This window comes from Globicephala melas, chromosome 8, assembly GCF_963455315.2.
Source record: "Globicephala melas chromosome 8, mGloMel1.2, whole genome shotgun sequence".
Lineage (NCBI taxonomy): Eukaryota > Metazoa > Chordata > Mammalia > Artiodactyla > Delphinidae > Globicephala > Globicephala melas.
The window spans coordinates 94,457,356-94,470,419 of NC_083321.1; the positions used below are offsets into that span (position 1 = coordinate 94,457,356).

Genomic DNA, 13,064 nt, shown 5'->3' on the forward strand with positions numbered 1-13,064 from the left:
CCGGATGGGGGCGGGGGGGCCGGCCGTGTTGTCAGTGTCAGCTCTGCGCACGCAGCCCTCCCGGAGCCGGTGCCTGCCTGCGAGCCCCAGAGTCCCCGCAGACGAGTCCCCGCCCGGGTCCGGTGGGGCCCCCGCCGTGGGAGGAGTCGGGCGCTGGCCGGCGACTAACGCGGGTTGGACTGCCGGACCAACTGAGGAGGGCCCCGGACTCCGGAGAGAGGGACCCCGGCGTCGCGATCCCCCAGGAACCTCCTCTCCTCGATCTGTGGCACCCACTAGTCCCGGGCACCCAGCCCCGGAGAGCCCCCGATCCCGCGCGCCCAGCCCCGGGGGAGCCCGCCCTCGCCCCGCGGCCCGCCCGGGCCATGCTCCCCCGGGGCAGCGGCTGAGCCCGAGCCGGAACCGGGACCTGAGCCCGCGCGGAGCATGGATCCAGACTGGGGGCAGCGGGACGTGGGCTGGGCGGCCCTGCTGGTCCTCTTCGCCGCCTCGCTGCTTACGGTGTTGGGCTGGCTGCTGCAGTATGCCCGGGGCTTGTGGCTGGCGCGGGCCCGCGGGGGCCGGGGCCCGGGACCCGCCTTAGCTGCCGAGCCCGCCGGCTCCCTGCGGGAGCTGGGCGCTTGGCGCTCGCTGCTGAGGCTGCGGGCGACTCGGGCCGGCGCCCCTGAGGAGCCAGGCGTCAGGGGCCTCCTGGCGTCGCTCTTCGCCTTCAAGTCTTTCCGGGAGAACTGGCAGCGGGCTTGGGTGCGAGCGTTGAACGAGCAGGCCTGCAGGGATGGGGTGAGTTGGACAGGAGGACCTAGGTGGTCCCGTCACTCAGCCTTTTCTTCTAGAGGAGGGACTGCTCAGGCCAGGAGGCACGTATGGGGGTGGGGAGCAACTGGGGAACCCTATGGCCTCTCTTTTCCTCTGGGATCAGAGAAAAGGGTGCAAGTGAGGCTGGCGGTTGTAGAAATCCGGCTGTGTCCCAAATCCTCTATTCTTGCGGTCTAGGTACTCTCTGGCTCCAGACCAGTGCACAACTTGCTGTTCTCATAGCAACGCTAATCCCTGTGCCCCAGGGCACTTCCTCCCAGCCTGGGTGCTGGTTGTGTGTGTGGCTTGGGTGGGTGGGTGGTGCTGCCGGGGGTTAGAAGGGAGACATGTGCACCTGTGGAAGGAATTTGCTTGGTCCTCATGCCATCACACCCAGTCAGCACTTCATACCCCAGATCCCTGGTGTGATCAGGCAGGTCTCCGGGGAGCCTGAATTCCCCCCCACCCCATCCCTCAGTAATTTCACTGCTGCAGTCTAACACGTCCTTCTCCACGCTCCCTGCAGTGTCTGTGTTTAGGGAAAGGTATTCAGGTGGAAAGGAGATTGACATTCCATGCCCCGCCCAGTAGATGAGCCTAGAGCTGCCCCTTGAGGGTCAGTCACAGACTAACCCAGCCTACTTCCTCCCATTGCACCATGGGCAGCTGGCCTCCCAGGAAGTGGGGCAGGAAGCGTGGTCATAAGACTGAGGTAGGGTGGGAGGTGGAGACCTCCCTCTCTTGGGGTCCACACTCATCTTGGCCCTCGCGGTCTATTAGCCCCTGGCTCAGAGGGTTCTCCATTTCCAGCCACCACTAGTCTGAGGGTTTTACTCCACTAGCTCCCCAGATGCCTGGAAACAGAAGTGGCCACGCAAGAAATTGCTCTGCTTCCTCTGCTCAGCTGACCTGAAAGCCAGATGGCATCTGTCAGTCTATGCCGTGAACTCAACCCTCCACCCAGCTCTCCCTGTACCTTGTCCCCGGGTCAGGACTGACTCCCCAGGACAGCTGACTCAGCTGGACATTAGCCTCCCTTGCAGGGGGTGGGGAGACTGGCGTTCCCAGCATCCATCTCCCTTGGCCTGGCTTTTGAACAAGACCGCTACAGTAGCAGAGAAGTTGGCTTTCCCTGGTTTGCCAGGCAAATGAGCCCTGTGGATTTGTTTCCTCCCATCCCAAGACCCTAGGAGGAGCTGCCAGCTGTCTGTGCCCGCTCCTTAATTCTTCCCATCCTGCTCTCTGGATGGGGCTGCAGCAGTTGGCTTCCACTGCTGTGGAAGAATTAGGAAGCTCTTACAACACCTAAGCTAAGCAGCTTTCTGCTCCCTAAAGCCATCCTGCTGTCTGCCTTGAGGAATTAGCCAAATCTCTGGCCCTTGAGCCCTCTGAGCTTGCTTTTCTTCCCAGTTCCTGTGGTAAAGTTCCCCAAGGCCAGGCTGAGCTAGTCTTCATCTCCAAGAATATGGATAGAGTCACACTCTTATGCCTCTACATCCTATTTATCTGGAAGAAGGTTTAGCTCTTGTCTTGAATAAGGGGCCCTACTGCTTTCATCCTTAGCTCAGCTGTGTCTCTGCCCAGCTACGATATACAGGTGGCACCAACACCTTTATTATTTTTTTTCTATGCACACCTTTCTTCCAGGGTAGGGCGGGGATGAAGAGGAAGGTGGGGGAGAAGAGGGAGGCTCCTGGCATTCCAGGAGAAGTCTAGGGTCTTCAGCTCAAGGTGATGTGGTCTCTGAGGCGGTCTAGCTTCCCAGCTCTCCCTAGCAGCTACAGGCCCTGGAAAGGCGGGCTTCAAGGGGAACACTTGCTGTCCTAAAGCCCTGAGCCAAGGAGGGGCCAGAAGCCAGCCTGCAGCTGAGGCCTCCGCAGTGCCAGGGCCTAGCCAGCAACTGAGTAGGCCAGCCCTGTGGGGGGCAGCTCCAGAGACCTGATCCTATGCCCATGTTACTCCCTCAGAGCTCCATCCAAATCGCCTTTGAGGAGGTGCCCCAACTCCCACCCAAAGCCAGCATCAGTCATGTGACCTGCACAGACCAATCAGAGCACACCATGGTAAGGGTCTTATGGGCACTGTCTTCTTTTAGGGCTGGAGTGGGGACTGATCCTGAGTTCCCTTTAGTCTGAGCGTTCTTAACCTGAAGTCTTTGAATGCCTTAGGGATCCCAGGATTGGCTTCAGGAGGTCTGAAAATCCCACTAAAGTTACATGCAAACTGTAGTACATGTGTGCATATTTGCATTTTCCTGGAGAGAGGAGACTTTGGCTTTTATCATTCTTTTATGGGCTTATGACCCCCAAAAGGTGATTCCCAAGGAAAACCGAAGTGGAGAGGGGTCTGCTGACCCGTTGTCGGGCAGGACAGGGCAGGGCCAAGTTGAGCACTCTTCCTCCGTGTGTGACCCTCCTTGCCTCCGTGCCTCGCCTGTCTCAGGTGCTGCATTGCCAGCTCTGTGCTGAGGAGGTGATGTTTCCAGTCTCTGTGACCCAGCAGTCCCCCGCTGCCGTCTCCATGGAGACCTACCACGTCACTCTGACACTGCCACCAACACAGGTGGAGGAGGATGTGGGAAACTGAGTTGGGGAGGGGGCGGACGGTTCAGTTGCCTCAGCCTTTTCAGTTTGGTTCCTCTCTAAGACAGAATTTGGGAAGGGAGGGTCCTGGGGGGGTGGGGTTGGGAGTAGTTGGAGGAGTGGGGCAAGTCAACCCAGTCCCTTTGTCCCCTGTCCCCAGTTGGAAGTCAACCTGGAGGAAATCCCCGGCGAGGGCCTGCTTGTATCCTGGGCCTTCACGGATCGCCCAGACCTCAGGCTGACAGTGCTTCCCAAGCTGCAGAACAGGGAGGTAAGGGGGCAGGGCTGGGAGAGAAGCGGCAGAACAGGGAAGGGGAGGCGGAGCTGGGGGGCCTCACCTCCTTGTTCTCCGCCCTGCAGAGAGGTGAGGAGCAAGTAGAGCTCTCCACTATCGAGGAGCTGATCGAGGATTCCATAGTCAGCACCCAGCCAGCTATGATGGTCAACCTCAGGGCCTGCTCTGCCCCTGGGGACCTGGTGAGTAGGTGCTCAAAGCAGATAGTTTGCGTGCATACTGTCCCCAGGGTACTGTGTCGGGATTCTTGCTCTTTTTACCTCCTTCTGCTCTTAGGTACCCAGTGAGAAGCCACCTATGGTGCCCCAAGCCCAGCCAGCCATCCCCAGACCTACCCGGTTATTCCTAAGGCAGCTTCGAGCATCTCACCTGGGACGTGAGCTGGAAGGTGAGAGCCAGAATCTTCTGGGGGACTGCCGAGGCTATGGTTGCAGGTGCCCCTGGCGCCCCTGCCAAGGGCGTGGCCTCTCAGCTTGGAACTGAGCATTTTCAAATTTCCGGTCCCCCACAGGTACTGGGGAAGTGTGCTGTGTAGCTGAGCTCGACGACCCCATGCAACAGAAGTGGACCAAGCCCATGAGGGCTGGGCCCGAGGTGGAGTGGAGCGAGGACCTGGCACTGTAAGGAGTGACTCCCCAGCCCCCACCCTTGCTCCCACAGCTGGACTGGGGATCAGAGCCTTCCAGCAGAGCCCTGGCATGAATCAGCTCTGTTTTCAGTAAACCTTGGTGTGAGCCTCTACTGTTTGCCAGGGCCTGGCCTAGTCCAGATATAACCAAGATACACCCCCGCCCTGAGTTGATCACAGGCTAGAAGCAGAGACAGGTGTATGTAAAGAAGATGGTATAAGTGCTCCAGTCCAGGTTTACACAAAGTGCCGTGGAAGTGCTTAGATGGGGGAGCTTAATTCCCATAGGTTAAGGATCAGAGTGGGCTTCATGGAGGAGGTGGCATTTAAATCACACCTTCGAGCAAGAGTAGGATTTTAACAGAGTGTTAGAGAGAAGTGTTCATGGCAGAGGGGACAGCTTGAGTCAAGGAAAGAGAAGTGATTTGCCGTAGAGGGAGACTGCGAAGGCAGGATGGGGCAGGAGCATGGAGGATTTGAATGCCTGGCTGAGTAGTATGGTCCCTGCTCAGCCCCATCCCATTCTCTTGGGAAGAGACCATATTTGGAGGATGATTGCAGCACTTGTTCTATCTTATTTACCTCCATCTCTGTCTGCCTCTGGCCTGTGATCGACTCAAGGGTGGATTCAGTTTGCTAATCTCCCCCCTCCCTGCCCCACCTCTTCTTGGCCACAGGGATCTGGGGCCCCAGAGCCGGGAGCTGATCCTCAAAGTGCTGAGGAGTAGCAGCTGTGGAGACAGTGAGTATGGGGCAGGAAGGAGCACCTCTGGGTGGGTGCTGAGCGGGGCCTGGTCATGGCCCCAGCTCACAGTGCCACCCCTTTCCCCAGCTGAATTCCTGGGCCAGGCCACAATGTCTGTGGCCTCCCCTTCCAGACCACTGTCCCGAAGACAGGTGTGCCCACTCACCCCTGGGCCAGGTAAAGCCCTGGGGCAGGCAGCCACCATGGCAGTAGAGGTGAGAAAATGGCCCCTGGGGGGAGGTGGGAGGACACGGGCTGCGGGGGGAAGACCAGTCTCTGAGGCCCTGCCTCTTTCCACTTCCACCCCTCGGCAGCTTCAGTATGAGGAGGGCTCCCCCCGGAACCTGGGCACTCCCACCCCCTCCACTCCACGCCCCAGCATCACACCTACCAAGAAGATTGAGCTTGACCGGACCATCATGCCCGATGGCACCATTGTCACCACAGTCACCACCGTCCAGTCCCGGCCCCGGGTAGATGGCAAATTAGGTAAAGAGGAGGAGCCTGGGAGCCCAGCTCTAGCCAGGGGCCCCAGACTGCAGATCCGTGGCTGGACAGGGAAAGGGCAAGGAAAGCCCTAATTCCGGCTCTCCCTGTTTTCCGACCACATCTTCCTCATTGTCTTTGACTCTCCCAAACTTTCCCTTGCATCCCTCCATTTCCCTAACTAGTCCTCTCCCTCTTCAATCCTGGATCTACCAGCCCCTCCTACAGTATTCTCACACTTCCACCTCCCCAAGTTCCCTTCTGTCTTTTTTTTTTCCCCCTCTGTCTTTTCACATGTGTCTCCCCTTCCCTTTTCCCAGCCCCAGCTGCCCAATTGCCCCTCCCTCGCCCCTCAACCTCCAGCACCCTGTGGGACCCTCCAACAAACCCAGTGGCCTCCCTGGCAACTCTCCCACTCCCAGGGGCCCTCCATGACATTTCTTCCATCCCTAGGGGTCCCATGGAATTCCCCCTACCTCCACTGGGCCCCTTTGCCATCTCTGCACACTCAACATTTTCATGGCATCTCTCCGAGCCCTTGGTGGGCCCCGTGGCACTTTCCCACGCTCCCATTGGTTCCTGTGGTGTCTTTTTGTCCCCATGGCATCTTCTTAGTCACTCCTGCGATTAATCATCCCTTAGTCATCCCTACCCTCTGAGTCAACCAAAGTCTGCATCTCAATAAAGACGGTAGGGGGTGGGGGCCACTCTAAAGCAGCTCCCAGCTCACTGACCCTCCCCCACCCACCAGACTCCCCCTCCCGCTCCCCGTCCAAGGTGGAGGTGACTGAGAAGACAACAACTGTGCTGAGCGAGAGCGGTGGCCCCAGCAGTACCTCCCACAGCAGCAGCCGTGAGTAGGGAATCGGGAAGTGTGAGTGGTGGTTGGCACCCGGGCCCCAGAGTCAAAAACCATTTTGGGTGGGGCACAGGAGTTCAGGTCCAAGAAGGAGCTGGGGAGGAGTCAGGCTAGCCATGCCCTGTATCCATCCTCCAGCAGGGGAGAGCCACCTTTCCAACGGCTTGGACCCTGTAGCAGAGACAGCCATTCGCCAGCTGACTGAGCCCAGTGGGCGGGCAGCCAAGAAGACACCCACTAAGCGTAGCACACTCATCATCTCCGGGGTTTCCAAGGTAACGGGGCTCTGGGGAGAGGAGCTGGGCTAGGGAGAGAACCCTCATTGGTCACTCCTGCCCATTAAAACTTGTCCCTCCTGCCAGGTGCCCATTGCCCAGGACGAGTTGGCACTATCCCTGGGCTATGCGGCATCCCTGGAAGCCTCAATGCAGGATGATGCAGGGCCCAGTGGAGGTCCCTCTTCACCTCCCTCAGACCCACCAGCCATGTCCCCAGGACCCCTAGATGCCCTCTCCAGTCCCACGAGTGTCCAGGAAGCAGATGAGACAACACGTTCGGACATTTCTGAGAGGCCCTCTGTGGATGACGTTGAGTCGGAAACAGGGTCTACTGGTGCGCTGGAAACCCGCAGCCTCAAGGATCACAAAGGTGGGGAGATACTGGCAGCCCCCCCCCCTTCTTTATACCCAGTATCATCACCTGGGTCCCACTGGACACTAAGGGACATAGGAGCCTCGGGCCAATCTCCTCCTTCCTCCCCTAAGGGATCCCAGAGTTCCCAGCCTGTTTCAGCCAAGCTTGAGTAGAGAGGGGGGAACTTGATGTCTTGAGTCTTGGCTTGGATCTAACAGGCTTGGGTGATAAGAAGAGATGTAAAAATATTTCCTTTTACCTCCCTTTTTTCTTTCTTCCTGGATCTAAGCGCATATCCTCCTTCCCTTATTCTCGCCCATCACCCTTTCCTTTCATTCTTAACTCTCTCCCCTATGCGTGTAAGAATTCCTACCCCAGGCAACCCTAGGAGTACCCCTCTAGCAGTGACACCCTCTGTGCACAGCTGTGGTATTTCTAATTTCTCAGGTTCAAGGGCTTGCCCCCAGACGTCCACATCCCTCTGCCAGTGAGTCTATCACTCACGAGTATTTATAACTATTTATGATTTAAGCCTGCATCACTTCTTGGGATAATGAGAGTCCTTAGTCCGAAGCCTGCCGTGTAAACACCCTTCTCATGATATTCGTCCTGAATTTACCTCTTTGAAGTTTTCCAGACACACTGCTTCCTGCTCACATCCTGGAATTTGGTCAGCAAGTCAGCGTCAACCCACTTTGTCCCTTCATGGCTTTTAGGAACACCCTTTGCCCCGCCTTTGTCTTTCCGTAGTAAAGAGGCCCAATCATCAATCTGTCCTCACGGAGCAGCCAGCCCCGTGACATTCCACCTCAGGGGCGGTGGTCAGGAGCATCACCATGTTTTCCTCAGGAAGGATAAAGGGCATGTTTGTTCTGTTCTGCATCTTGGACCCCTTCATGCTTGTCCTTTCTCTGCTCCCCTCCTCACCCCACCCCATGGAACCCCTCTCTCTGCCTCAGCCTCCCCTCTCCCCTCACAGTGAGCTTCCTGCGCAGTGGCACTAAGCTCATCTTCCGCCGGAGGCCTCGTCAGAAGGAAGCCGGTCTGAGCCAATCACACGATGACCTCTCCAACGCGACGGCCACACCCAGCGTCCGAAAGAAGGCTGGCAGCTTTTCTCGCCGTCTTATCAAGCGCTTTTCCTTCAAATCCAAACCTAAGGCCAATGGCAACCCCAGCCCCCAGCTCTGAGGGCCCTGCTCACCTCCTGAGCTAGGAGAGGGCAGGCATCCTCTCAGCCCCTTCCCCACATTCCCTTCCATTCCCCTTCCTGGATTCCCGGTAGCCTGGGCCAGGGAAGCCCTCTGGGTTCCAGGAAGCCCTGTCCATCCTGGGCTCTGGGGCTAGTTGGAAGGGGACTTGCAACGGGAAGTGTGTGAGAGGTGGACACCCGTTGCTGAGGACACAGAGGAGGGAGCGGGTGGCCCGGAGAAAGAGGAGGCTCTGTCCTGGTGCATGTGGGCGTTCCTCGGACCCACTGGCCTGCTGTTGGCACTGGCCCCTCAGAGGAGTCCTGGGGTGCTCAGCTCCTCAGCTGATCCTTCCTCCCTTATTTATTCTCTTTTCTATTTATATGTGTGGTCCCGGACCCTCAGTGAACAGGTAATAGAGGGCATCTCTCCCAGGTGACCCTTCTTCCCTATCCCAGGAGGGTAGGCAATTCCCTTTCGGATGGGGCTCCCTCACCTCCCTCAGGTCCCCACTCCGACCAGCACCAATGTCTGCCTCTGAGGACATTGACAGCTCATAGAAAGCCGGGCCGGTGCCCGGGATGGGGGGCAGGTACTCCCCACCTCCCTGCCTCCCCTTCTGCTCCTCATCCCTCCCTCCCCCTTTGTTACCGTTTTTGTACTTGATGCCTTCTCTGTGAGCAGTGGCTCTGTTGGAAGGAGGGAGCCAGGAGCCTTTCCCCGAGAGATGGCTTTAGGGGCTTTATCTACAGAGTGTGTGATGACGGAGCAACAGCAGAGCTGCACCTCTGTATAGTGGGAGATGATGATGTCCATTGCTGTGTGATGGCCTGGAATTTAATTTATTAAAGTCAAATTGGAGTTTATAAACTGGACAACTGGTCATCCTTTGACAGGCGAATGGGCAGCGAGGCTGTGGTGTTGGAGTGGGAGGATCAGAGACAGGGCCCAGATGGTGAGATGGGGTCGGTGACACATATATTGGGTCTACAAAGTTCCTGCAGGGAGGATGGGACATGTAGAGAGAGGATGGGAGAACAAGCGTCTTTGAAGGGTGAAGTTGTAGCAAAAATGTCAATCAGAAAAAAAAAGTCCATCGGCTAGTAAGGGCATCTTCATTCCCCTTCCTTGAACAGGCTGCTCCTTCTAGAATATAGGAGAGTCCAGAGCACAGCCTCTTGATCCAGACTGCCTGGATTTGAGTCCCAGCTCCACTAATTATCTTTGTGACCTTGGGCAAGATATGTAAACTTAGAGCACCTCACTTTTCTCATCTGTAAAGTGGGAACTGTGATAAAAGTAACTATCATTTGGTTGTGGGTTAGAACTTGGCTGGCATACAGTCGGTGCTGAATAAGTGTGAGCTGTTGCCTCAGAAGAGACGGATTGGGAGGGGGAAGTCTTATAAGGGTTTCATCATAATAAAAAGTCTTTCACTCCTAAATGTGGGCAAATTTCAGGGAGTTATGGATACTAGGAAACTCTAGCACGCTGGTTCCTGTTTTCTGGGATCTTACACAGGACTTGAAACAGATAAGCTGCTGCAGGATGTCAGAGAGAGCACTGGACCAGGAACAGAAAACCTGGGTGTACCACAGACACAGCAAGTGACCTTGAGAAGTCCACTTCTGCTTTCTGAACCTTAACTTCCTCATCTCTAAAATGAAGGGTGGCCTAGATAATCATCCAGGTCACTCACTTCCAGCCTTGCCATTCTGACTAACCTATATCACAGGGGGCTTCAGGGCACCTGCCTTTGGCTAGGCAGCTTGGAGTTGTGCATTTTCCCCATGCTCCTGTCGGCGCTAGTCACAGAATAATGGAATATTTAGAAAGGGTGGCAGAATATGGATGTTTGGTTATTTGCATATATTGGTATGCTAAATTCTAGGTCCTCAAAACTCAAAGGTTTATCAAGCTACTTCCCCTGATGTAAAAAATACAACTCTTAATAGTTCACAGAGGAGCAGTTTGTTTACCAATATGACAAGACGGCCAAACACACTGAACTTGAAATTTCACAAGAAACTATTGTTGATGGGAGGGCAGGTATTCTGATTCCTACTAGACCTGTGGATTGAGCTGATGGTGACTGGAAGATGTACTCAGTTTCTAGGGTGACCTGCCCAGAACTCAATGCAATCACATATTTAGTAGTGACAAAGAGCCTGATCACATTTCAGAAATAGGGATTTAAGAAAATGAACGCAAAAGAAACGCAAAACATAACCTAATTCACTTTATACTTTCAGAAGAGATACACAGTTTTTTTTTTTTTTGGCGTTACGCGGGCCTCTCACTGCTGTGGCCTCTCCCATTGCGGAGCACAGGCTCCGGACGCGCAGGCTCAGCGGCCACGGCTCACGGTCCCAGCCGCTCCGCGGCATGTGGGATCCTCCTGGACCGGGGCATGAACCCGCGTCCCCTGCATCGGCAGGCGGACTCTCAACCACTGCGCCACCAGGGAAGCCCGATCCACAGTTTTTGATGAGTATGAATTACGCTTTAAGATTTTCTGGCAGCCTTTTTTTTTTTTTTTTTGCGGTACGCGGGCCTCTCACTGTTGTGGCCTCTCCCATTGCAGAGCACAGGCTCCGGATGCGCAGGCTCAGCGGCCATGGCTCACGGGCCTGGCCGCTACACGGCATGTGGGATCTTCCCGGACTGGGGCGGACTCCCAACCACTGCGCCACCAGGGAAGCCCTTTCTGGCAGCTTTTAAAGAACAAATATCTGGATGTGTCTTGAATTATCCAGCCAAAATTGTGTCTTGTTTTCAAGAGAAGCAGATTGAGATGGAAGTGACCTATGTTAGACAGCAATACACCGTTTCAAATTTTGGAAACATGCGTGGATTCCAGAGATATCCTGAAATTTTTGCTCTATAAATATTGTTTGAGTCTACACAGCTCAGTGAATGGATTTTTCTTCATGAAATTGCTAAATTAAAGCTAAGAGCCATCTTTAGTGGTGTAAATCTGAATTCAAATACAGTTGGCATTTTATGAAGTATTAATATACCTATGTGCTTTTGAATGGATAAAGTTGATAAAACATATTTTTGTTACTCTTGAATTATATTTTAAAATAGGGACAAAGTTTAATTCACTGTTTGTTGTTAGTAACAAACTTCATGCAGAAAATTCTGATTTTACTCTGTCTTTGCTATTTTTAAAAATATTTATTTATGTGGTTGCGCCGGGTCTTGGTTGCGACAGGCAGGCTCATTAGTTGCAGCTACAGTGCTCCTTAGTTGCTGCCTGCATGTGGGATCTAGTTCCCTGACCAGGGATGGAAACCCGTCCCCCGGAATTGGGAGCTCAGAGTCTTATCCACTGCGCCACTAGTGAAGTCCCTGGCTTTGCTATTTTTTTTTTGCGGTACGCGGGCGTCTCACTGTTGTGGCCTCTCACATTGCGGAACACAGGCTCTGGACGCGCAGGCTCAGCGGCCACGGCTCACGGGCCCGGCCGCTCCGCGGCATGTGGGATCTTCCCGGACCGGGGCACGAACCCGTGTCCCCTGAATCGGCAGGCGGACTCTCAGCCACTGCGCCACCAGGGAAGCCCTGCTATTTTTAATGGCATCTTTAAGTTCATTTTATTTATGTTGAACATGTAAGGTGTTTTCTGATTATATAAATTATATAGGTTTATATTTAGGTTAGAAAATATAACGCAGTAAATATCAATCCCAATGAACTTTACTAAGGTACATAATTTTTAAACAAATATGTCTTGGACCCTTACTGAGTTTCAGCCACTAGGCTAAACAATGGGGTTATAAACATGAAAAACACACGCAATCCCTGCCCTCTCTCATTGAACTGAGTCTAGTGCAGAATGCAGACACATAAATAGGCAAATACAATACCGCATGATAGAGCTGTAATGGGGAAATGCAGGAAAGGGATGTCCAGGAAGACTTCCAGGAAAAAGAAGCATCTTCGTTGAGACCAGAAGAATGAGTAGGAATCAAACATATGTGGGAAGGGAAGAAAGGGAAGATTATTCCAGGCAGAGGAAACAGCAAGTACAAGGCAGGGGAGGAAAGGCGGCTAGGTGTGGTGGAGAAACTGAAAGAAATGTGGGGGCTGGAGAGCAGAGAGTGAGTTCGAGAAGCACTCAAGACACGGTGGAGAGAAGTATGCAGGACCCGGATGCTGAACAGTCTAGAAAGCCTCAGTATGGTTTGGGGCTTTGTCCTGAGGACAACAGAATGACTTTGAGTGTTTAAAGCAGGGTGGTGGTTTGATCAGATTTGCTCTTTGTAAAGATCACTTGAGAGCTCCGTCGAGAATGGTATGGAGGGAAGTAGGAGTGCCCGCAGTGGAACCAGTTAGGTCAGTGTAGACATCCGGGATGGACGTTGTTAATGGACTAGAGAGGGGGCGGCGAAAATCAAGAACGGGGGATGAACATGAGAGATCCTGTATTTAAGGGGGTAGCATTTACAGCACTTGGCAATGCATTGGATGCTACGTGTGAGGGAGGAATCAGCCATGACCGCCAGGTTTCTGACTTGAAGGAGTCATTCACTGAGCCTGGTGACACAGGAGGTGAGGTGTAGGGGAAAGAGATGCCACAAGGAATACTGATATTTAAGAAACAGTAAGATTAAGAAGGTGAAGGACCCCCAGTTCGGGCTGAGCGGGGCTTGCTGTGCTGGGCACGGAGCCTCGCATGCCTCCTCCTCCGCCTCCCCGGTCTCCTCCACCTGTTCCTCCGCCTCACCGCCCACGCGGCCAGCTAGCTTGATAACCAACAGAAGGTCGGAGACCCCTCTCTGCGCTCAGCCCGAGCTCTGCGCATGCCCAGTGGGTGCCGTGGGCCGAGCCTGCGCAGTTGGGGGA

At 54.7% G+C, this 13,064-nt stretch overlaps 1 protein-coding gene across 2 annotated transcripts; it reads left to right on the forward strand.

Annotated features, from left to right (window-relative positions):
- Positions 1-9,077, forward strand: C2CD2L (C2CD2 like). 2 transcript variants are annotated; one of them, XM_030838970.2, is made up of 14 exons: positions 1-780; positions 2,763-2,858; positions 3,238-3,357; positions 3,538-3,648; positions 3,738-3,854; positions 3,949-4,060; positions 4,184-4,292; positions 4,978-5,042; positions 5,133-5,260; positions 5,360-5,534; positions 6,283-6,384; positions 6,529-6,665; positions 6,753-7,038; positions 8,003-9,077. In XM_030838970.2, exons 1-14 carry the CDS (start codon positions 427-429, stop codon positions 8,212-8,214), a joined length of 2,124 nt encoding a protein of 707 aa, XP_030694830.1. In that variant the 5' UTR covers positions 1-426; the 3' UTR covers positions 8,215-9,077. The 2 variants fall into 2 exon arrangements, with proteins under 2 accessions (XP_030694830.1, XP_030694848.1); XM_030838988.2 differs by having other exon boundaries at positions 6,532-6,665.
- Positions 9,078-13,064: the final 3,987 nt, after the last annotated feature.

Coding starts and splice junctions, on each gene's coding strand:
- C2CD2L (XM_030838970.2), top strand. CDS start 427: ATGGATCCAGACTGGGGGCAGCGGGACGTGGGCTGGGCGGCCCTGCTG. Junction 3,855..3,948: donor GCTCTGCCCCTGGGGACCTG/GTGAGTAGGTGC, acceptor TTCTGCTCTTAG/GTACCCAGTGAGAAGCCACC. Junction 6,666..6,752: donor TCATCTCCGGGGTTTCCAAG/GTAACGGGGCTC, acceptor CCCTCCTGCCAG/GTGCCCATTGCCCAGGACGA.